Raw genomic sequence first — 25,980 nt, 5'->3', positions numbered from 1 at the left:
GATTTCTAAAAAGCTGTAGGGGCCTACTTTTTTATTTATTTTTTATTAAAGAATCCAGAAAAAAAATTATCACAGTTTCCACAGAAATATTAAGCAGCATAACTGTTTTCAACATTGGTAATAAAAATAATAAAAGTTTTTTGAGCAGCAAATCTTCATATTATGGAAAGAAGCGTAAATGGATGGACAAGCATATAATTTAGGCCTACTGTAAAGCTACGTCTTAGTGTTGCTTATCTTGGCGAAAGCCGAGTACAAATCAGCATGAAGTTTTAACATCTACTCTCGTGTAATGGAAATCTTAGAATGATTTCTGAAGGATCGTGACTGAAGACTGTGGTAATTATGCTGAAAATTCATCTTTGCATCACAGGAATAAATTACATTTAAAAATATATTCAGATATAGTTATTTTAAATCGTAATATTTCGCAACATTACTGTTTTTACAGTTTTTTTAATCAAATAAACGCAGCCCTGATGAGAATGAGACTTCTTTCAAAAATATTTTTTTTTAAATCTTAACGACCCCAAAAGGTTTGAATGGTATAACGTACAGATTAAAACTCACAAAAACAAATCTTTTTTTTTTTTACTGAGGTCTGCATTAAAAATAAAATATTAAAATACTTTAGAGTTGTGACAACTAGCAAGCCATTTGTTTGTGCATTTAATCCCACAAAAAGTGTAAAGCAACACTTCAAAACATCACTTTGTTTATTTGAGCATTTTGTCCAGTTCTCAACCACTGGTGTTGGGTTTAAGGTGGAACTATCTTGTCTGACCAATGGAAGATAAGGGGAGTGTTTAGGAAACATGTTAAAAAACAACCATTGATGCTCTTCCATTTAGAGACACTAGCATCACAGAGATTTGGAATTAATTTAGGGAAAAACAGACCACACAGACATGGACAATGTACTATTCCCACATCTGACAATTCAGCGCCAAAGGTCGAATAGAATAGAATAGAATAGAATAGAATAGAATAGAATAGAATAGAATAAAATTGAATAGAATAGAATAGCACTTTATTGTCCAGCCAAGGCTGGAAAATTGTCTTTGAAAATATATGAAATATTATAGTTTTAAGCAAACAGTGCAAGCTGTCCTGCACTCACGGAAATCCTACCCTGACTTTCAGTCATCTCGGTATAGAGGCGACACAGAGAAAGAGGAGTGACAAACATTTTCCAGCCTCGTTCCCTCGGCAGCTGCCTTGTCCAGCTGAACGCTGAGAGGAACTCTCTTTGAGCCACGAGTGGAAAGTATTCAACAACAACAACAAAATAACAATCCAACCATTTACTTGTATCCATGCCTGCTGTGATGTAAGTATTCACATACTGTGTGTGCGTAAAGCTTGAATGCGAAGACTCCTTGAAAGGCCTGGAGATTGCAGAACGGTTGGCAAATGTACAGTCCAGCTTTTGTAACTGAAGAGGAACAGCGCATGCCACAGGCATTAACATTTTTCAAGTTTAAAGTTACCTCAGTGTTTTCACAGACTGATCTTGAGGTTTGTGGTGCAAAATCATAGGCGTCATTTACGGGGGGGACGGGTGGGACATGTCCCCACCACTTTTTGCCAGGGTCGATATTGTCCCCACCACTTTTGAAACATCTCGCTACATGTATTGGATGTACCAATACAAATAAAACATCTCCAGTTAACTAGCAGCATTCGTTTCATTCATTTGTTAAATAAGACGCGATCTAGCGCTGAAATGTGTTGTCTTCACTCGGACGCGCGCTTCAATCCGTTGCAGAGATTCTATTCGTTCCAGAGAAATCACAATTCAAAATGCACACAAACGTGTCCCTGCTTCTCTGGGTTCTAATCCGCACTCGTATAGTTTTTTTTCCCCTCATCAAAACCGATAATGTTTATCAGTGATAAAGTATATCAAGATTCAAGATTCTTGATATACAACCACTGATAAACATTATCGGTTATGATGAGGGAAAAAAAAACTATACCGAGTGCGGACTAGAACCCTCAACCTCCGACACGCTTGGCAAAAATTCTGCCACTGGACTATCACAATACATATGCAACGCAGGCGGATCTATGTATTTATTCACGTATCTCATTTTACGACCCATTAAACCCGAAGTACCATCACATTTTTGGTCGGACATCATACATTTTTATTTATTTCAATCAGTAAGCTACAGGACATCGTCTTTCAAACCATGACCTGCGCGAAAGAGAAAAAAGAATGAATGCGTCATTGTACCCAGCACTTTTGAAAATGCCCTTCCGAATGCGTCTCTGTCCCCACCACATTTCAAACCAAACTGACGCCCATGTGCAAAATGATAGTGTTTTCTTTGAGACTAACATATTCAGGCATACATGAGCTCACAGCCTACCTTTATTTCCCTTTCGAACGGTCACTTCGTATTGCGTAGCTATACGCAGTGGGGAAACTCCTTTTCCTCGATTTACTGAAGCCTATATTTAAAACGCATTTGCAGCTGCACAGCTAGCACACTGAGCGTCTGACCCGCTCATAGGCTGTGCTGCAGCAACTGCACATCCAATGGCGCGGGCGAATCTGACGCACGACCAATGAGCTAGCCCAACATCAGAGCCCGTCGAGGGGGCGTGGCCCAGCCTATATAGACCCCCGAATTCGCCATTATAGCAGATTTTTACTCCTTCAGCGACAGTACACATGTCCCTGAGCTTTTTACTGTTGTATTCGCCGTCGAACAAGCCTTTCAGCCTGAGCGAGCTATCTCTTCAGCAGACTTCGCCTGCACGTCGATTGTCTCCTGACGCCGTCTCACCTGTGGCTATCCGGCGACATCCTATAACCTTTGCATTATTATTTTGTGAATTCTTTTCAGTATGCCTCGTTCATCCTGCGCCACGTGCGGAGGCCGTCTGCACGAGGCAGACCAGCACACGAGCTGCATTTCCTGCCTGGGTGTCGACCACGCAGAGAATGCTCTCTCTGCCGGTGGATGTGAGGCCTGCGACAGCATGCCTATCTCCGTGCTGCGCAATCGGCTAGCTCTCTCCCGGGACGGCGAGGCCGCTTCAACCACGCTTTCCATTCCGAGGAAGAAGAAGTGTCGCAGCCAAAGGCAACCGGAGGGTATGGAGATTTGTGAACGCACGCCGGCCGCGTCCCCGCGTGCTTCACTTTCTCCGACTCAAACGCCATCACCGGTCCTGTTCGCAGGAGACCAGCGCCTAAATATGAAGAAGCCAGTGAATGACGCACTAATCTAATGTAAAACATCTCCCTGAAGTACAAGTAACGTCACAAGCGTTCGTTTTTAAACAATAACTTAATCTATACTGTGTCTTAAGTATATAAAGTATTAGCCAATAGATATTAACAAAAATTACTATGGTAAACTGATAATAAGATACAATTAAAGTAAGCATTTAATACTTCTTTGATACGGCCAAATCATTCACAAAATCGTACATAAAGGAATGCGCATGCTCAGACCTGAATCGTTTACACCAATAAGATTGCGGTATTATAAACCAATTAAATTGGGGGTGGGCGGAGCGACACGTGTCGCCCCGCCTAAAAGTGTCGCCCCGCCCCATCGTCCAGACTGCACTCTGGGGTACTACAAATGTCGCGGACCTCGACCTCGAGTGGGCCTCGCCCGAGGAGCCGCCTCGTAGTCGGCTGGATGGATGGTTTCTGGAGGGGCGCCAGCAGGCCCCGCGTCACAAACCGGCGCCATTTTTCCCCGAGGTCCACGAGGAGCTAACCAAGGCCTGGCGCGCTCCATACTCAGCACGTGTGGGATCCGCAGTTTCCGCGACGCTCTCCTCCGTGGATGGCGCAGCGTAAAAGGGTTATGAGTCTTTGCCGCCCCTCAAAGAGGCCGTGGCAGCTCATCTTTGCCCGAACACTGCAGCTAGCTGGCGAGCTAGAGCTGCTCATCCCACGACGCCCCGGTGTCCAGCTCCGGTCTCTTCGGCCCGGCGGTGAAGGGATTCTCGGAGAGGTACACGGAGGCACAGAAAGCGTCCCAGGCCATGCGAGACTTCCTGCCGAAACGTTCGAGCTCCGCGTCCAGCAAGCCCAAGCCGCCGCCTTCGCCTCATCCAGCCAAGCCGGCGAAACAGGCCTCTCAGCCCCGCCCTGCGGCTGATAGCCAGCGCCAGTCAAGGCCCGCGAAGCGCTACCCGCTCCCCAGGCGTCAAGGCCCTCGACCCAGCGCCGTGGCCGACCAGGCGCCTCCGAAGTCGTCCTAGCACGGAGGGGAAAGAGAGAGGGCTCGTGTCTCGCGCTTGCCGGACCACCCTCGAAGAAACCAGCAAAACTTCCCACAGCTCCCTGTTCAGTTCAGGCGGCTGGGGATTTTATTATTGTAAACAGGCCCGCAGCAATGAGCGCGTCTCTGCAAACAAACGCTGTTTTCACGGCGACCCAAATAAAGCACAAAAAGAGCATGTTTCACAATCACAACACACGGGTTCACGGTCCCCCTTCACTAGGCGACCCCCGCCCTGTTGTAACACTGACTTCCCCCCGGGCAAAAGCCTATACAGTCAGTCAAACACTCAGTATGTGCACAAATCACATTATAAGGGTATCAGGTCCCCCTATGTTAGGCGGTCCCCCCCATTCAGTGTGTCACGCCCTAGCCACACGAGTGATGGCCTGGCAAGCCATCCCTGGTGTGTCGAGTTGGGTCATAAACACTATAAAGCGAGGCTACTCGCTCCAATTCGCTCGCAGACCCCCGAAATTCCAGGCGGTTATCGAGACATCGGTGAGAAGCGGCGTGAATCACGTGCTTCGCACCGAAGTTCAGGAATTATTAGCAAAAGGAGCGATAGAGTCAGTCCCTCCCGCGCTAATGTATTCGGGGTTTTACAGCCGCTATTTTCTAATTCCAAAGAAAGACGGCGGGCTCAGACCCATACTAGATCTGAGGCGTTTGAACAGGGCTCTCATGAAGCGGCCTTTCAAAATGTTAACACTCAAACAAATTCTCACGCAGGTTCGCCCGGGGGACTGGTTTGTTTCAATGGATCTGAAAGATGCATACTTTCATATTCAGATCGACCCTCGTCACAGGCCATTTTTGAGATTCGCCTTCGAGGGGAGGGCATATCAATACACCGTTCTGCCGTTCGGTCTGGCTCTGGCACCCTGTACATTCACGAAATGTATGGATGCAGCGCTCTCCCCGCTGAAAAGCCAGGGAGTGCGTGTGCTGAATTATCTCGACGACTGGCTGGTGCTAGCGCAGTCGAGAGACGAACTAATAGTTCACAGGGATTTGATTCTCAGCCATTTAAAGTGCCTGGGTCTCACAATCAATGTTGCCAAAAGCAAACTGAACCCCAGCCAGACTGTGGTCTTTCTGGGCACGGTTTTAGACTCGGTGACAATGAAAGCTCGGTGACAATGAAATCACTCAAGAGCGCGCGCTCTCTGTGCAGACACTGGTAGCTGCATTCAGGGCGCGCGAGCGCGCGCCTCTGAAGAGGTTTCAGAGACTGCTGGGTCTAATGGCAGCTGCATCATCAGTACTCCACATGGGATTACTGCACATGCGCCCGCTGCAGCACTGGCTGAAACGCCGTGTGCCAACCCATGCATGGCAGTCAGGCAGCCTGCGCATTATGGTGAATCAGGGGTGTTTGAGAACACTGATTCCCTGGCGGGCTCAGGACTGGTACCGCAAGGGGGTGACCATGGGGATAGTTTCCAGGAGGAAAATGGTTTTTACAGATGCATCCAACATGGGTTGGGGAGCGCTGCACGAGAGCAAGCCTGCCTCCGGCCTCTGGTCGAGCACGGAGCAGAGCTTACATATCAACTGTCTGGAAATGAAAGCAGTTGGTTTGGCCCTGAAAGCTTTTCTGTCAAACCTCAGGGGTCACCACGTCTTGGTCCGTACAGACAACGTGTCTGTGGTGGCCTACATAAATCGCCAGGGTGGCATCAGGTCAGGCAACCTGTACGCTATGGCGAGGGACCTCCTCATGTGGGCACAAGCCAATCTGAGCTCTCTGAGAGCAGCGCATGTCCCGGGCGTCCAGAATGTGGGTGCGGATATGCTCTCAAGAGGCAACACTCCCCTAGGCGAGTGGTCCCTGAACCCTCAGACGGTCAGACTAATATGGGAGAGGTTCGGCGAGGCCGAAGTCGACCTTTTCGCCTTGAGAGCCAACACCCACTGCAGGGTGTTTTTCTCGAAAAACAGGGATGCGCTGGCTCATCTCTGGCCCAGCCGCCCCCTTTACGCGTTTCCCCCCGTCTCGATGATCCCACAGGTTATCGAGCGGGTCAGGGAGAGCGGATGCCCAGTCCTTCTGGTGGCTCCTCTCTGGAAATCCAGACCTTTGTTTCCGGAACTGGTTCAGTTGTCAGACACGACCCCCTGGCCTGTTCCGATGAGGAAGGATCTCCTCACACAGGCCAACGGAACGATGTGGCATCCCCGACCCGATATATGGGCCCTCCATGTGTGGCCCCTAAACGGGTATCCGGGGACCTTCCTGACAGGGTCTTAAGCACTATCTCTGAAGCAAGGGCCCCGTCTACTCGGCGCCTTTATGCTTTAAAGTGGTCGGGTTTTTCCAGCTGGTGCTCGAGAAATCGTATTGACCCAGAGTCATGTGAGGTTTTGGTGGTGCTCTCCTTCCTGCAGGAGCTACTGGACGCGGGCCGCACCCCGTCCACGCTCAAAGTGTATGTGGCAGCCATCGCAGCGCATCATGCTCTGGTGGCTGGCCAATCATTAGGAAGGAATGACCTTGTGGTAAAGTTTCTGAAGGGTGCTAGGAGGATTAACCCCTCCAGGCCCCCTTCGGTGCCGCCTTGGGACCTCTCCACGGTCCTTAGGGCCCTGAGGGGACCACTTTTTGAGCCGCTCCAGTCGATTGATCTAAAACCACTTTCGCTAAAGACTAGGGTTGGGTATCGGTTGGGTTTTATCCGATACCAGTACCTACTCGGTATTTTTTAAACGGTTCCGGTGCTTAAACGGTTCTTGAAACGGTACTTAAGAAAACGAAACCGCACACACTTTATCAAAAAATAATACCCTTTTATTTACAAGGCCAAACTGGACACAATATTAACTTAAATCTTTAAACAATATAAATACAAATAATAATAAAACCAATATAAAATAAAAATTCACATTTACATAATATCAAATAAAACAATATTGTATCAAACAATGTAATAATACTGGAGATTAATAGAGATTACTAGCAGGCAGAGCTGCCAACTCTCACGCATTGACCATGAGACTCACGCAAATGACCCTTTTCACACGCTCTCACGCACGCCACACACATCCATTTTCTCACGCAGAGAAAAATCGCGGACAAAGAGTTCACTGACACCGACAGACAAGGTTACTTTTGATATGGAACAAATCCACAGCTGTCAGATTCTGTCAATATTTTTACGAGATTCACACAATAAATAACGTTTTGGCTCTTTGAAATGTGACAGATCGCTGTAGCGCGTCAGTTCAAACGGCACGTGATACAGCAGCCTATACAAATCCACTGCTTCTTAGCTACGCAGCGTTAAGTGAACCTATGAAAGAGAACATCTCTGGTTACTGGTGTAACCTATGTTCTCTCAATAGGGAACGAGACGCTGCCAAGCTCCTCGCGCTGCCGACCAGCTTCCTTTTTCGGCAAAGAAATCTGAGGAGCAGATGGCTCGCGCGCGCCAACATAATATGACGACGTTAGTGCGTCGAGGCGGCGCCCGCGCCATCAGCCAATGCATTGGCTTGATTCTATATGGATTCAGACTATCGGCACACCCAGAGGGCGTTCTGACGCGTAATTTTACACGTGAAATGCAGCCAAACCTTGCGAGCAAGAGCGCGCATGCGAGACAGAAGAGACTGTGCATGTGTGTGTGTGCGTGTGTGCCTAATTAAGTCAGGCACCGAAATCAGGCACCGAAATTGTCGTTCTTATTCGGTCTGGTTACTACCGTTTACGTCGGAACCGGTTCCCTATTGGCACCGAGTTTCGGTACCCAACCCTACTAAAGACTGCTCTCCTGTTGGCATTGGCATCTATCAAGCGAGTGGGAGATCTGCAGGCCCTCTCAGTGAGTCCTGCATGTTTGGAGTTTGGATTGGATGACTCCAGAGTCATTCTCAAACCCAGGCATGGTTATGTACCCAAGGTGCTCTCAACGCCGTTTAGAGCACAAGTTATTACGCTATTAGCCCTTCCCCCTTCTGCCGAGGATGGGGAGGTTAATCGTCTCTGCCCTGTCAGGGCGTTGAGAATCTATTTGGAGCGTTCTGCGTCTTTTAGACAATCAGAACAGCTGTTTGTCTGCTTTGGGGGCCGATCTAAGGGTGATCCAGTCACTAAGCAAAGACTGTCTAGATGGATAGTGGATGCCATCTCTTTGGCTTACACCGCAGTGGGTCAGGTTTGCCCCATAGGTGTCAAGGCCCATTCGACCAGAGGTATGGCCTCGTCGTGGGCTTGGTCATCTGGTTTTCCCATTCAAGATATTTGTGATGCGGCCGGCTGGTCCTCGCCTTCCACATTTATGAAGTTCTATAATATGGAGGTACCTTCCCTGCAGGCGAAGGTGCTTTCGGGTATGATTGAGACCTGACAGTGGCTGGTCTTATCTACAAAAATTACTGTGCATAATCACATACATATTATATAAACCCGCTTCGGCCGGTAGTAAGGTTATACTAATAATCCCGACGGTGTCTGGTTTTGTTAGTATATTCTGTTAGTTGTTACTGACTTATATATATATTATTCAGACCCGACTGTGTCTGGTCTGTTATATATACATGTATATGCATATGTTATTGGGTTCTGGCTTGTTCTGTTAGCTCAGGGGTCCTGAGTGGCAGGGCAACCAGTTACTCAGGGTGCTGCGTTTTGCATGGTGTCCCCACTGCGTATAGCTACGCAATACGAAGTGACCGTTCGAAAGGGAACTACTCGGTTACTATCGTAACCTCAGTTCCCTGAGATAGGGAACGAGTATTGCGTAGCCGGCCGCACTATGGTAACTAGTGAAGTTGTCGCTTCAGTCGTATAAACCTGCTATAATGGCGAATTCGGGGGTCTATATAGGCTGGGCCACGCCCCCTCGACGGGCTCTGACGTTGGGCTAGCTCATTGGTCGTGCGTCAGATTCGCCCGCGCCATTGGATGTGCAGTTGCTGCAGCACAGCCTATGAGCGGGTCAGACGCTCAGTGTGCTAGCTGTGCAGCTGCAAATGCGTTTTAAATATAGGCTTCAGTAAATCTAGGAAAAGGAGTTTCCCCACTGCGTATAGCTACGCAATACTCGTTCCCTATCTCAGGGAACTGAGGTTACGATAGTAACCGAGTAGATTTTTCATCTTTGACATTTATCTGCTTCATGTTTCACAGCACAAAAAAACAGCGTTCATGTAAAAATCCTCTAATGAAAGTTAAAGAAATTGTCTTCTGCTAAATGCTTTTCCATACAATAAAAAAAGAGAAGATCTATCAGGTTCTGTTGATGTCTTCAGCAGATGCCTGCAGGATGGTCTTATGAATTTTCTGAATTTCATTCTTAATCTTCATTTGAAATCGATTTCACTTCACTAAGTTTTTTTTTTATTGGAGTCACTTGGATACCATATGCACTCATGACAAATCATAATTCAAATGAAATGGTAATATCATATGAACAGGTAAGACATGTATAGGATTTTTTCTATTTCATGGTTATGTTTAGGTTTATGTTATCTTATGACATATTTTTCCAGTCTAATTTCACCATATTGTATGAACTCAGGTTTGTCTATACATTTAGTGAATTAAATGAGATTATTAGACTTTTTAGCTCCATTCATTACGTGAGAATAGCATAAAGTGATCTTTCCTTAGTATGCAATGTTGTAAGTGGTATTTACCAAGATAACATTACTAAAACGTTTTTGTACAATAAAAACAGCAGGATACAACCAAGTGATTAGCTATAAACAAAGGCATAAGGATAGTTCAGCCATTAATACAAATTCTGTCATTTACTCACCTTCATGTTTCAAACCCATCTTTCTGTGAAACACAAAAGATATTTTGAATGTTGAGAAACAATGTTTTGGAAAACCACTGAGGGATAGACATTTCTCTAAATACTTTCTTTAAATTCAACAGAAAAAAGTCAAGAGGTTTGGAATGACATGAGGGTGAGTAAATGATGACAGAATTTTTATTGGGTGAACCGTCCCTTTAAGGACAGGGAGCACAACAGCAGTACATTTCTGTAGAAATTCCTACCAGAACACACTTGGAAAACTACTAACTTACTCTTCCCAACGCAAGGTAGAAGCTTTCGAGCTGCTTATAGAGTAACATTTGATACAAAGGGAGCGTTGCTAGGAGAAACCTGTGCTGTTCTGTCAGACTGTCTAATTGAGTGCTGCATTATCAGAGCCAAATTCCACAGGCACACAAAGCAGGGATTATTCCCCGTCAGGGTGTTTGCGGGAAGAGGTGGGGGTTTGGTGCTTTTCTCACGAACCCTTTATACCGGCCAGTCCTTGTCCTCCAAGCTTCACTACTGCTCTGAGATCAGACAGACTGCTGGATGTGTTTTTTACTTTACAGCTCTGTTTCCCTTTCCCTTCTGACACAAGGCAGCATTTAGACTCCCTCATTCCCGCTTGTCCAAACGCGAGGGCGCATCATTTCCAGAATGGTTCAGCAAAGATAAGATTCCCTCATGGTGGAGCGGATCATAAAATGACAGGTTTTCATCAGATTTTTTTTTTCTATTGAGAAACCCAAAAAGTTTTTCCATTTAACCAGAATGACAACAGAAAATTAAAAACTTTATTCATTTAAAAGACAAAACAAAAGAGCCATTCAACAGAATTGCAGTCTCTATTGAGTATTACTGGCAATAAATACAAGATGATTGGGAAGAGGGGAAGGGTAAAAGGAGATATGAGTTGGTCCTAACATATACAAGGGACTATGGCACAATTTAGCAATGTCTTGTTTGGTCAAATGAATTAAACACAGGAAGTAAAAAATACACTTAAAAAAAAAACTCTTAAAAAGCAACAATGCTTAAATTGGCCTGGGAATTGTTGAATCTTTCTGGGTGTCTTTTTTTGTACTGCAGTCAGTTTGTGAACTAGAAATCTGTATAAAATAAATGCTAGAAATTCCATTGCTAAACCAAATCATACACATCGGAGCCTGATGCTCAAAATGAGTTTAAATCTAGGGATACAGATTGTGGTTAATATGTCATGAATGACATTTGGCGAATACTTTCACTTCTCTAACACATCTCAACTTTTAAAAGGACCAAACCTTTAAAACTATAGTCTATTGTCTATCTACCTAATAAAATACTGTATAATCAATAGAGGAATGATGATATAGAAACACTCCTCTAAACATCCGTTTCTTGTCATATAAAAAAAGGCCAGCGAGGGGAAAAAACAACTCGCTTTGTTGATGCAAAGATCCAAAAATATTCATCTGTGCTGTACGCCTGCAGTTTAATAGTCAATCCCATGGTCATAGGGGGCTCTGTATTCACTGTGGTAGTCTGCCTGGTATTCATCCTGATACTCCCCTTGGTATTCAGCCTGGTAGTCGCTGTCGCTGATCTCGGAGTCGTTGGTGCCTGTGCCCTGGCTGCCATTGCTGTGGATGGTGGGCTCAGTGGGGGAGGAGCAGTATTTGGGATCGTACACCTGCCTGCCCAGCCCGTACACGCTCATGCCCTTCTGAGAGGCCACCTTGTTGGTGCCCATTTGCAGTGAGATGGTGGAGTTGTCTAGAGGCTGGACAGCCACTTTCTGGTCGAAAATGTCCCTCCTGGTGCCGGGGGCCGACATGCCAGCCTGAAAGAGAAGAAAGGGTGAATAAAGTCAAAACTGACAAGTCCTAGGATGTTTTAATTGACAATTTTTTTTTTTATGGAATATTGCAGTACCGTATTTATTATAAAGGATTTATCCATGCACATATTTTGTTTAAAGGTGCATTGCGCAACTTTTCATGTTAAAAATACCTGTTTTTCTATCCTATACATGCTTAAAGAACTGCCTGATGGGCTGAATGAGCCCTTCTCTGCGCACTGAGATTGCCTCTATAATCCTGTACAGTAAAATATATAAGAGGAATTCGGGCTCGAATTTGAGACTGGGCGTGACGTCACGCTCAACAGGCTATGTCTCGCAGGTTTGTGTATTCGCCGGCGCCGCCATTCTCCGCATCAGCGAAGACAACTCCTGCGTCAAAGGTAGAAGATGGATTCAAAGAGACCGGCTTGTAGTCCATTCCAAACCCCAACGCAAACTCCACGTAAAGTAAAGAAAAGAAAAATTTTGTCTAGTGCCACCAAAAGGTCCAAATTGGAGTCAGACAGGCGTCGGAGTAAGACGAGAGTCAACCTCGGGAAGGCATTCAACAAATGGAGAGATCTCCGGTCTGCTCTTGGTCTCAAACAGGATCCTCAGTTGGCTTTTTTCTTGATAAAACGGTAAGATATAGCCCAGTCTCTAATGTTTGATACGGCCAATCTATGTATGACAACAAATGACGATGCGTAAAATGTGTGATGCTTTAGTGTAAGCTAGATACATGTACAATCAGAATTGGTTTTACTACCATTGTTAGTGAACAGTTTCATAAACTAGGAATTGTGTTCGGAAGAATAGTACAACATGAAACATAAAACATATCCAATAAAAGATGCGTGTGGTCCATGAGCGTGCACAACTCTAGTTGCAGTTTCGCTTGTCACCAGAGGGGGCGTAGTTCTGCAAAAACTCAGAGACTTGCGTTTTGCACATTTAAATTCAAGTGCCCTTGTAATCTTTAATCAAAATAACTTCCCCTCCCTCTTGCAGCGACATCTCTTCTCAGATGACGAGTTTTTCGGCACGAGAGCAGGACAACCTGTCACCCGTGTGAGATTGAAAAATAGCAGACCACAACCATCCAAACCATCAATTCCTGATGGACAAAATCAAGTCCCGCCGTACATTCATTTTTACTTGTTCAATAAGCAGTTTCACTTGGATATACATCACAACAGGGAAGAAAAGATTATTGTAACTTCCGTTTCATGCTGACTTTAAAGCAGGGGTGTCCAATCCTGCCCCTGGAGGTCCACAGTGCTGCAGGGTTTAGTTCCAATCCAATTAAACACACCTGAACCAACTAATCAAGTCTTGATGATCACTAGAAACTAGGCGTGTGTCTCAATCAGCTCCCTAATTTAGTAATCAGGGCACTGACCAGGGAGTCGGTCATTTTAAGGGCTGTCTCAATCGCAAAATCCTTCCAGTGCACTGACATGTTCGCTCAACGCACAGTGAAAACCAGGGACCATCAATGCTCACTGTGTTCCCTTAAAGGAGAACTCACAAAAATCAGCCAATAGAAATAACGGTTATCCAGGTTTACATGCAAACCAATAACCAGACAATGCAAGTAAACCACGTTTACAAGACTTTATTAATAAATCAGGTTATTTCCTGGTAGTGACGTCAAAATGTAATAATTTGCGTCTGAGTTTGTAATATATTTCCTCCTCCCTTATTGCAAAATGCTCGCTCTGTCTGGATGCGCTTCCTGTCACACATGCCCACTTCAATAAGCCAATAATGCGTTTACATGCTGGGCGAAATCAGCGCAAGGGGCAAAAATCTAGCTGTGATGATCAGTTTATGCTTAAACTGTTCATGACCTTACTCCGAAAATGGAAAAGGGGTTAAAGCGTTTACATGATCATGTGCATGTCAGCTTATTAAGCATAATCGGGTTAAGAACGTGCATGTAAACGCACTCAATGTCAGAACGATATCAGTTCTGGTGTTGTTCATAAATACCAGTAGTGATGTCGTACAAGGAGGATGTTGTCATGTCGCCAGTAGTAGTATCATCCGTGTCTTAATGTGTAGTGAGCCAGCGACCTTTACTATCCTTAGCAGAGCCCAATTCGTGTACATGATATACTGATTCACGCCCTTGGAAGTTAGGGAGCTGTTTGAGACGTAACCTAGTATGTTTGGGGCAGGTTGGAGCTGAACTCTGCAGGACATTGGCCCTACGGGAGCAGGATTGGACGCCCATGTCTTAAGGCCTGATCCCATTAGCGTAACGTCAGCAAGTAGATCCATTGTCAATATATTAGCGATGCAATGTATCCAAAACAGGCAGCTTTATATTGGTAAATGTGGCAAATTTGTGTGCTAAATGTTCAAATAAACTTAAATCTGACGTGAAATACACATGGGAAGTTTTTCCCCTCATGTGATATTACGGATTGTGTGGATTCCTATTGAGATGACAGCATTATGCCCGCAGGATTCTGATGTACAAAGGTATGTGACCACACTTAAAAAAGGGATAGTTCACCCAAAAACGAAAATTCTGTCATTTACTGTATTCATTTTCTGTCCCTTCATTGAAAGTCCAGATAAGTAAAACTTAAAAAGATCCAAAAATGTAATAAAGGCATATTAAAACAAATCTATGCGAATCAGTAGAATTAAGTTAAATCCAAGTCTTGTAAACTAAGAGACAAGATCACTTTGTGTGCTACAGGCTTAATTTAGGCTTTTATTTACGTCTAAAAAGTGATTGACACACATTCATAGAGCACATAACATATGGTAAACACAGAAGCTCAAATGTATGCGTGTATGTGACGCATAACCAATGAGGTTTTGGTTATATCAATGGAGGCACTGAAAACTCAGTTTGCAAATACATTCATATCAGATTCAAAGATAAGTAAATGATAGATTTGTCTCACCTGGCTTGCTCCTTTATTAGTTCCCATCTGCAGGCTGATTGTGGTTTGGTCAAAAGGCTTGTCTGCTTGAGTCTTTGGGTCATACAGATGTCTCCTGGTGCCATATGCGGTCATTCCAGCCTGACTTGCGCATTTATTTGTCCCCATCTAGCCAAGAAAATAAAGGATATATATAAATATACAAAGCATGATTGAGGTAAACTTACAGAAGATAATCCACCCCGACCAAAAATAAAAAAAGTTACAGCAACAAGTTTTTGGTTTCCCAAAGCCACAACAAATATGAACCAACTGAAGTCACACCTGCAGTCCAATCACACATTGACCAGCCTTCAGTTTCTCATCATCAAATTTGGGGTACTGCTTGTCCGCATACTTTACACCAATGTCGACTTTTGTGTCCATACCTTTAGTTTTTGCCTTTGAAAAAGAAAAAAAGAAAAGAATGAAAGTGGCATTATTACAACAACTCCAAATAAAAACTTTTATCATCTCCACAACGATGTTTTGCACAGAACTCACCATGTTGGCCAGGGCAAGAAGTGTGGTCTGAACTTGAGTCAAATTCCCATTTTCGAACAGATCATTAGCCTCAAAGATGTCGTTAGGCTTCAGGCCATAAGCAAGAATGGCTTTGATGAAGTTCCCCAGGTTCTCAAGCTTCAGTGAAAAGAATAAGAAAAGTGATTTTGCTAAAAAAAAAACCCGACTTGAAACGATAAGAAAAATCCATATAACAACATTGAAACAATGCTATACATAAACAGTTTTCCCCTCACCTTGTGCCAGTTAAGTTTGGAGTGGTTGGTTTTCTTAATGGATCCTGGCTGAAGTTTATTAATAAGCCTATGAGAAAGACAAATATTACATCTTATATGAGACACTCAACTTACATGGTCTGATGTTTCAAAAGTGTAAGGTCAGCAACTTTTTTTTTAAAGAAAGCAATCCTTTTTTTAAGCAAGGACACATTACATTGATCAAACAGTAAAAACATTTATAATGTTATAAATGATTTACATTTCAAATAAAAGCTGATCTTTTGAACTTTCTATTCATCAAAGAATCCTGAAAAAAAATAACAACAGTTTCCACAAAAAAATTAAGCAGCATAACTGTTTTCAACACTGATAAGAAATATTTTTTTTATTCACTTTGGTACCGTTTTCACAAGTGATGTGTACATATATAAAATTATACTTAAAACTCAAAAATACAAACTGATCACACTTTCAAATCAGCATATCAGAATGATTTCTGAAGGATCATGTGACATTGAAGACTGGAGTAATGATGCTGAAAATTCTGCTTTAATGACACAGGAATAAATAACATTTTAAAATATATTAAAATAGAAAAAATATTTTAAATTGTAAAAATATTCCACAATATTACCGTTTCAAACTTCATTTTCAATCAAATACATTCTGCCTTTGTAAGCATAAGAGACTTCTTTCAAAAACATAAAAAAATGTAATGGTAGTGTATACCAAGATAACATTAGACAGAACGTTTCTGTCTAAAAAGTTTTTTTAGGGCAACAGCAAACAAAAGAAGTTGTGAACGCCAGACTAGATGGTTATAATATGAACAACACATGGTTTGAGCTTGGCACAAGGTTTTTTTGGGGGGTCTCAGGTCTGAACATTTTAATCACTTCATAATTTGGTGTGTTGTAGGGATACAATAACAAGACAAAAGGTTACAGGTGGGGCTGAGAAGAGCCAAACAAACACAAACAAGCACAGCCATCTGTGCTCCAATCTTTTGAGTTCCTAATCAAACTGAAATGCACATGATGGTTTCCATCATGCTCATAGACTCACTCGCACAGTATGACACCATCCTTCAATCCCATCTGGAAGTTTTCTCCGATTGGCATGCCCGTTACATCCTCAATCCAGTACTTCAGCTCCTCCTCCTTCTGCAGGTCGTACTTCTGAGCGATCTACAGGGACCAGAGAGAGAGAGAGATACTGAAAACTCCATATGTAATCCAAGGCCTGCCACACAAAAAGACATTCATTGCAACTGATAGGGTGCCAATAAAGTATGGTAAGGTTAGGTAGCAACAGTTTCCCTGGTGAACCTAAATAACTGGAACTGAGAACACGTGCATGGAAACTTTCAATTCATAAATTCATAAACTTCCAAAACAACGGGTTTTTGAGCGTGCATGTGCCGTCATGTTTTGAGGTTAGTTTTGGAAAACCGTCTCATCTTCATCTCTGGGTAGTTTGTGCGGGACTGGAGCCAAGCACAGTAAGATGGACAGGAAATTACAGAGCGTTGCCCCATCTGTGAACTCTGGCTTCAGGAGCAGCTCCAGACGCCTGTCAGGCCCCATTACTGCCATTCAGCAAACAGAAAAGTATTGAAAGGACTTATCTTGCCTACAAAAAAAAGCCTCTATAGACTTTCAAATAGATTAGCTTGTTAACTGTCAGTAGGTGCGTTTACATGGAGCATTGTATTCCAATTACAATCTGTGTATAAAAACCCAATCCGGACTCTCATCTGAAGACTGATTTTAACTGCTTGATTAATATAAGCATCATGGCACAAAGCTTTGTGTGCTTGCCATCTCCTAATTACGACCAAAAATATAAATATTTAAATAAATATACTGCTTTTTAAAACAATGATTAGCATGTGACAACAGTGATTTCTGTGTATGTCAAAAGATTAAATCCGATTTGATGTTTGTCACATCAACCCGATCACTTTATTTAGCGTTCATGTAAACACTACGTTCGGACTGATCAAACAGAATGATTTAAAAAAAAAAAAATGGGGGTAACGGTTAACAGGTTAAATTATGCACAAGTTTTGTATCAATTAAATCAAGTCACTTCATGTTTGAGAGGTAGTCCTTACGTCCAATGTCACTTTAAATGCCTTCAACTAGTCTGGTCTTGAAAATCACTTGTAAATGATTTGTAAAACATATTCTATCAACCAAACAATAGCAGTTTGGTTCTTAACTTCAGCTGAATGAAATGTGTGAGGTTCCAAAGAGGTGACAAGCTAAAACATGTCCGCTTCTAGGGACAACTCTTTTGTCCCCTTCAAGAAATAAATAGCAATTGAGAAACTTTCCTTTTACCTTGTATAACAATTTAAGGCCTTAACATTCATATAAAAAAAGACACTTTCAAAAGACATAAAACTTTGTCTGTTTCTTTAAGAAGTCCTTCATTATGAGAGGACAATTGGAGCAGAACATTGACCGCCCCTTTGGTTCAAGAAATATTTCCCCCATTCATTTTCCCCACAGGCATTTCAAACAATTCTTCCATTTCTCAATAAACATTTCAAAGCCTTGACCCAAACCAAACAACTAGGCTATAAGATGAACCACAACTCAAACTTCTTTAGGGAAATGAGAACATTAAAGGGGAGGGGGGGATATATTGGCTGATAAATCTAAATCCACATTTTTATATAACTTTTGCAAGCCTAATTATTACAAAAACAAGTCTCACCATTAGAAGCCATGTTCAGTCCTAAGCACTTCTGCATAAATCAAACATATACAGTAGCCTATTTGAACCAGTGTAAGTTTTAAAATTAAAAATTAAAAGCATCCTATGATATAAAACCGATATACTGTACACAAAATAAATATATTACAACTTATAATTGCACAAAACAAAAGGCTGTCAATGCACAAGCCTTATAGTCAAAGGTTTAACTCTGTTGTGGATGTGCTCTTCCCGTAACGACATGGTAAACTACGGGCGTACAACGAATTAACAACATTTTACAGTAGTGTTATTATAATTTTATGTAGACTTGCGCTGCACATGTTGCACTTAACTTTATGAAGTGATTCCAATCATATTTCAAGCAATTCAAAACCATCATGGTGAACAGTGTGTATCTAAGCGTCTCAGCTGAAGGAAATAATCCATTATTTATGAGCTTTGATATATCAGCCAAATTTTCTTATTGGGTCATAAACTATATCATTACAAATTATCATATATTGGCCGATACAAATATGGTGGCCGATATATCGTGATGTGTATCCCTAGATGTTACTGCAGAACTTAGTCATTGTTTTAAATGAATAAAACAATTGATAAATAATCAAATAATAAATAAATAAATATTTTAGATTTCCCATGTAGTTCTTGACTGGGATTTCAGCGATTTTAAGTGCTGAAAATCCCCCTGACATACATAAAACCTAAAAGCTCATGGCAGGTCTATTCTAAAAGATTTATACATTCTCACTCAAAATATCTCTAAAAAAATAAAAATGAAAGGGATTTTCACTTTGGGAACACAACTGTTGTGCTCTATAAACTGTTGTGGTCTTTTACTTCAGCTATGTGTCAGCATTAGTTCAACAGGAAATGAGTCTGACAAAAACAACAGCAAAACAAACAAACAGAGGACCTTCCATGTGTCACCATGAGTATACAGCAGGCATCACTCCTAGTGTCTTCTGGTTGGGGTGAAGGAATGACAGTGATGAATGACAAGCAGAACTTGAATTGAGACCATATACCCTATTATTAAAGTGTTATTGTCAAGTCTCCTTAAACACAAGAAAAGGAGATAATCATCACTTATCACACAATGCCTGAGGTGTTTGTCACACTTAATGTGGATCCTAAAACACTAAAACAAACAACACAATGTACACTAAAAAATAAACCTCATCAGAGCAAGATAAAGCTGAAAAACCTTGTTTCCACCCAATTCACAACACACATTTACCCTTGAGAAAGCTGACAGACATCCTGTTCCAATACATGTTGCTTTTCACAGCGGCCCCAAAAATTTATTTTGTAATCCACAATACTACGATTTCCAAATATCACCTGTGTGAATTATTTGCCATTGAATTTAATTATAACTTCTGATTGTTGCATTTAAAGCAATTTATGATGGTGTAAAAAAAAAGCAAATCAAGTTACTTTTGCACATAAAAACGAGAGATGTTCAAGAGATACATACATATCAACCGATATTAGAGTCTTTCATTTTAGTCAATATTGAATAATCATTCATGATAATTTCCCCTATTTTTACATTTAGATTTATTTTGCTTCACCTGACATTCACTTGCAGTTTTAAAACACTATTATTTAATATCACTTTTAAATGTAATCTTCAGAAAAATCTCAAAATGTATATTTATCTTCCATTGCACTGTACATTATAACTGTGATGCTTAAATTCACCAGGTGAATATTTAATAGGCTACACCAGATTTTTGTTTATAGCATTTTATGTTTCATTTATTTAGATAAAATGTTATTAAAACATGAAAGTAATTATTGGTGTTGGCACAGATGTTTAATAGGTGCCTCCCTACTAAAAATCATAGTACTCAGAGAGGTCAGAGGATTAAAGCACCAGCACCGTTACAATGGAAGAGAGAAATTCCTACTAAAGCAACAGTAAGCAAACATTTAGGCCTTGCATAGAGCATTCGCCAAAAAACAACAACTGATCTTTCTACCCAACTTGAAAAAGTCCCAATAAAGAGCCAGTATAGGCCCAAAAGAAGATTCAAATAGCACACGCAGCAGCTAAAGGCTGATGAGAGCAACACGATCTCCCTCTGAATCCTTCTCATAGCCCATATCAGACTCCTTTATCACCATCTTATACCGCTCTGCAACTAGGACATCAGTAGAGTCTTCACATCCAGCTGTCCACTTGCCATTTTCCACACAATAGAGCTTGTGTTCCTACTAGAGCATTTAAGGAAAAGGAAGAAAAAACATGTAGGAGAGCATTGATACATGTTTCCAGACAGAGTCCCTCGACCCAGAGCAGAGAGTGAAGTTCCTGAAGACTGAGAAAACTGGGAGAACATCTGTATGTGGCCCTGTGAGAACAACATGTTGGGAGTTCTGCTGGCCTCATGGACAAAACCAATCATGTGGGGGTCAAAAACCGAGCATAATAAAAAAGAAACACTTGCAGGAAGTACTTAAGGAATCCAGCCAGAGCTACACAGAGGGAAAGGATCCTGCCTACAATGCGGTTATTTGCTGGAGGGAAGAGCTTTAACAAAGATCGAATGCTGTGAAAGAACTTGGTGAAAAGCACAGCAGTTTCTGCTGATCAATAATTCACTCCGTTGCTCTGGAAATGTCTACCAGACTAAATGTGGCAGCAAGGTCTGTGGTGTATATACAGACTACAAGATGCGTTCGCGCATAACAATTGGTTTATATGAAAATTCTTTGCATCACAGGAACACATTATTTTTCAAAATATATTCAAATAGAAAATATTTCACAATAATACTGCTTTTACTGCATTTGATGAAATAATCTCTTGCTAGGTGAGCATAAAGGCCCTGATATACTCAGAGCAAAGTTCTTTTTAGGTTTTCGTTTCAGGCTAAAAAGAAGTTCGAAATACATGACCAGTGGTATACTGTTAGTGAACATTGTGATGCCGATGCCACCCACACTGCTGAGCGGTGTTTAGATAAATATGGAAATATGTGCCGTGCCGTGCGTTTTCCTCTCAATAACAAAACAACAAAATTGAGAAAACAGCAAGCATTTTTTTTAAATAAAAGCATCTGATCATAGTAACGTGGATATGTTTGCACGGGCTATGCAATTCGGCACTCTACAGTCACGTCACGTTTATTTACGGTTCACTTTATACAATGGATTGCTTACAATTAAGAAGCTTTACCGTAATTAACATGAAAAACGGACCCCAAATGAAGTTCGTTTTGGCCTGATTTTGTTCGAAATGTCGTCACATCAGTTCATTCTTCGATGTAACTTGAAGTATATCGGGGCCTTAAGACAGCATCTGATCATAGCGTTGAGGACATTTGCACAAGCTCTGCAATTCAGCAATCCAGTCAAACCATGTCACGTTTATAAACCACTTTGTACAATGCAGCCTATTGCAAACAGCTTTACAGTACTAAACATAAGTGTCAGCGTCTCTTTCAATTAGAATTACAACTTCATTTTCTACAATAAAGCGGCTCTCCAGTGTGTTCATGTTTTTACTCGCGGACGTCTGACCTCGATGGACTAAACAGAAGAAATTAACCAGTTTGTTCTCCGATTCCACTTGAAGTATTGGGGCCTTAAAATACTTTTTTTTTTTTTTTAAACAGACTTTTAAAAAAGACTGGTAAATATTGTGATGTTGCGTGCTGTAGTCATGGCCAGCTTCGCTGTGCAGCAAGAGGTGCGGTGTGTTTCCGTCACCAGTTTTGACGTTATCATTGCGTTACACGTAAAGAGAGACGCAAAAGACCATTTGAAATCCTATTTGAGCGGCCAGAGGATCCAGACTGGGACGCATCTGTAAAAATCTGAATTGTATTTCAAACCACCACCAAATTTCCTATTAGTAATGGAGTTTCCTACAGTAAGTTCTCTCCAGATATTTGCATGGCATCCCAACAAAGTGCTAATGAAAGTCAGCTGGGGGCAAGTGGCCTCACACCTCTGCAGATGGCAAAGGACTCAAGAAAGCATCACCCCACTGTGGTTTACATTGTTTGCCCACCCTCCCACTCATTCTGACTAAACACACGCACGTACACAATTAATGAGATACATGGTGTGTGTGATGGGAATACTGTTGAAAAGCACTAAAATGACCAACCACAGACACTAGGGGTGCGTCGTCTTTGTGTGATTTTCAAATGTGATAAGCAATTAAGACAACAAAGAAGATTGTAGCCTAATGGTTAAAGGTCTTAGCCGCTAACAAAAAGTCTGCAGGTTCTAACCCAGGTGTGTGAATGTGGAATTGATCCCTTGAGCAAGAAAGTTAATCCCAGGTGCACCAGATGGACCATCATTAGTGCAGGACTAGGTCATTTTGCATGCAAGAAAATAAGCATATGGGACATAAATAAAAACAATAGTTAGGAGCAATGGTTTAGCTGAACTATTCGTTTAGGTCTAGTTTTCAGACCTTTGATTAAATAAATCAAATAACATTTTATGGTATATTTATGTGCAGAGAAAACAAGAAACATTACGAAATAAAAATAAAAAAAACAGTCGCTTGGCAATTTAGCAGAAAAGCCAGTGTGATTAAGTGACGCTTTAACCTTTTCCTGAACACCCCCTCCCAAAACAATTAAATAAAACTCAAACAAGGTTGAACTTAAATGGATTGTTTTACAAATTAAAAAAAAAATCCAAAAGGAGCGCCTACAAATATGTTAACTACAAAAGTACGGAAAATTATGCCACACAACATGTTTAAATATCAAGTCCTTTAAAAACGAAAGAAAACTCCGGTTTAAAATGAGATGCTGCCTGCACGCGCATCACCTCGGCCAAAGTTCCCATAACACATTTCCACACAAACCAGAAGAAATGACATCGTTAATCTCACTAAACCTTTATTATACACGCATTGACGCGTATTTGGACTAATAATGTCATCATTTATTGGTTTTATTAGTGTTTGTGAGTTTATCTGCAGAGAGCATGCGGCAGCCTCGTTTCTTTCTCTCAAACTGGAGCTCCACCCAGAACTCAACAAAAGACCCCATGATGACCCACCAACACATCAGGTTACAGCAGGCAAGCTTTACCAACCTTTACTAACAGAATAAAACCTGAAATGTCAAGGTTTGCGTCTTGCAAATGACAAACAGCATCTCAACATGTCGAGAAAAGCAAATCACGTCGCGTGCGTAAAAAGTTTCATTCATTGAAAGTAGGGTTGTGCGACATGAAACACGGACTATTTATTCTTTCTACGTACAAAAGTATGAGGAATTGTGCTTTATAAACAAAACAAAAAAATCAATTAGTAGTAAAACAAAGATGGCAACGACCCTAAAATCAAAATCTCAGTACAAACAAATCAAAGGAACCAGGTGAAAATGAAACACAAAGGCTTTATCTCAAAACCTAACGTTAACTGTTACAGGGACAGCGCCTTCGGCTATCCTAAGCACGCTTAGTACTAAATTATACGACATTTTTTGATTCTGAACATGTCTGTGATGCCTGAAAAGCTGACTCTAGGTAAGCATTTTTGGTTTGAGACAGTTACACTTTCATACCTATAAACATTTGCAATGCAAAGACACATTACAAACTAATCAGCTGACGTTAAAGTACACTGTAAAAGCATTCAAACCTTACCTTACTTCTCACTTCAGCTGATAAACCATATGCAGGGCCCTTGTTGAACTGAGTCATTGTGTTTTATTTCACGTCGCACCAAAGAAATGATCAGAAATCTCACGATTTCTTACTTGGCTTTCCTTGTTCGAGAAAAGATCTTTTGCACAACTTTAAAAAAAGCAACAAATACGTGAGTTTAGGCTAGTCAAAAATGACTGCCGATTTGTCCCAGCTGAGCGGATGCACTAAACTCTCTCTGCTCAGCAAAGTAATTAAAGAAGAGCAGAAGGTCTGCTGCTGAGCGTAAGCGAATTTACGAAATCTACTACGGTGAAGGCTTGAGTTGGGAATATTAATCAGTTTGCGTGACGCAACACAGTGTCGCTTCCTGATTGGCTGAAACGCAGACGTTGGTTTGTGGCGCTTGTGAAATGGCTACGGTGGAAGTTTAGCTCATAAATATTAATAGATTTGCGTGCTTGGACGATATCGGGCTGATTTTCTCGAAAGCATCTTGAGGAAAGTTGATCGTAGAGAGGTTTGGTGGCAATGGTTTTACGATGCTTTTGGGAAACGCAGGCCTGGACGCCACGGTGGACGCTACAAGACCGTTCACCAAGCAACGTCAGCAGACTATAAATATTTAAAACGTAAGCCCACGCTCTAGTACGAGATCTTTTTTATTATTATTAATAGTAGGCTATAATGTATTGTTTCAAAATGTCTAATATTAAAACATAAATAGGCCTACAAAATACAAATCATTGTAGCATAATGTAGGCCTAACTCATAATACAGAAAATAGAGAAAAGTATTAAAAAAATACCTTTGAGCAAAACAATAGACGATTTCATTGTTCATTTATTTTTACCGATTGCATATTTAGACTGTTTAACGTACGCTTGTGGTTGTGGGACATCCTACTCCTACATGTGGAGTTCAGCCCCCTCTCAACATGTGTTTCCTGAGCCTCGCTATCAGGAGACACTATTGTCCAGGAAACACCAATAAAGAGTCAAGGCCAGAAATAATTCATCCCAGACATAAAGAGATTTCTCTCACCTTTTGAATTCCTCCTCGGAAATGTTTGGGTTCAGCATTCAATGCCACGTCGTGTAATGCTATAATGACTTTTTTTTTTAACATCATCAGATGTCTATCACTTCTGAAGATGAAACATGCCATAGCATTATGGTTTTCAGCCCCTGATTTATAATAAAAATGGAAAGTACCATCGTGCCTAGACATGCAATTAATTAAGGACAAGACAAAACTTGCATTCTAATGATATAGCGGGCGCGTGTTTAGCCCATCACTATAGTGATGAAACAAAGAGTCTGTCGGGAAACAAGGTGTGTTTGCCATTGTAAGTGATTGTTCCCAGACAGGACAAACACAAGACCCACCACTGTGTAAAATTGTAACATTAATACTGGCATATGAGTTTGTCCCATTTAAATCAGTAAAGTAGCTATTTAAGGCAATTTCTGCCATGCAAGAAATTAATGCTTTGGTAAATCATAATTCTGACATAAAAAGCCAAATTTATGACATAAAAAGTGGAAAATATTATAAAATGTCATAATTATGACTTTTGTGTCACGATTGATAAAATGTTTAAACTACTTAAATTCCAAGTTTCTTTTCCTTTATCATGCATGTTTGCAGTTTTCCAGTAAATCAACAGGTTACACAAAACCCATGAATATTTCACTCAACAAGACATGAAAAGGAATGTTTAGTCAGCAACAGAATTTCCCCCTTTTCCGTCTCCAGTAAACCTGTTTTGAGTATTCATTTCAGCCAGCATCTAGTTTGCTATAAGTTTCCACTATTCTGTTATATAACACAGAGCTAATAAAGTAAAAATATATAGGCCACATTTGGGCACAACATCACTTTAATTTTCCATGAGCAGAACTCTTCTGGGGGAGAACGGTTCATCAAACAGGAATGCCTTGTTGCTCCATGATCCCTGAGGCACAGCATGCAGAGGGACTCAACAACAACAACAACAACAACTGTGCTTTAGAGGTGGATGGGATGTTATTACCTGAAGATGCAGGGCAAGACTAACCGCTCCATTATGGCTCTAAATACAAGAAGACTCAGTTT

The 25,980-nt window shown here is 41.6% G+C and overlaps 1 protein-coding gene across 2 annotated transcripts; it reads right to left on the bottom strand.

Annotated features, from left to right (window-relative positions):
• Nucleotides 1–10,801: 10,801 nt before the first annotated feature.
• On the bottom strand, nucleotides 10,802–24,154 carry cnn3b (calponin 3, acidic b). Of its 2 annotated transcripts, XM_056256983.1 has the most exons (7): nucleotides 23,884–24,149; nucleotides 16,594–16,715; nucleotides 15,547–15,613; nucleotides 15,290–15,427; nucleotides 15,071–15,187; nucleotides 14,768–14,914; nucleotides 10,802–11,843 (listed from the first exon to the last, which is right to left on the bottom strand). In XM_056256983.1, the coding sequence occupies exons 1-7, from the start codon at nucleotides 23,938–23,940 to the stop codon at nucleotides 11,496–11,498; spliced, it is 996 nt and encodes a 331-aa protein (XP_056112958.1). In that variant the 5' UTR covers nucleotides 23,941–24,149; the 3' UTR covers nucleotides 10,802–11,495. The 2 variants fall into 2 exon arrangements, with proteins under 2 accessions (XP_056112958.1, XP_056112957.1); XM_056256982.1 differs by having other exon boundaries at nucleotides 15,071–15,427; nucleotides 23,884–24,154.
• Nucleotides 24,155–25,980: the final 1,826 nt, after the last annotated feature.

This window comes from Rhinichthys klamathensis, unplaced genomic scaffold (assembly GCF_029890125.1).
Source record: "Rhinichthys klamathensis goyatoka isolate OS25496 unplaced genomic scaffold, OSU_Roscu_1.1 h1tg000134l_1, whole genome shotgun sequence".
Lineage (NCBI taxonomy): Eukaryota > Metazoa > Chordata > Actinopteri > Cypriniformes > Leuciscidae > Rhinichthys > Rhinichthys klamathensis.
The sequence above is the reverse complement of the archived record's forward strand: the minus strand, read 5'-3'. Positions and strand labels throughout refer to the sequence as shown.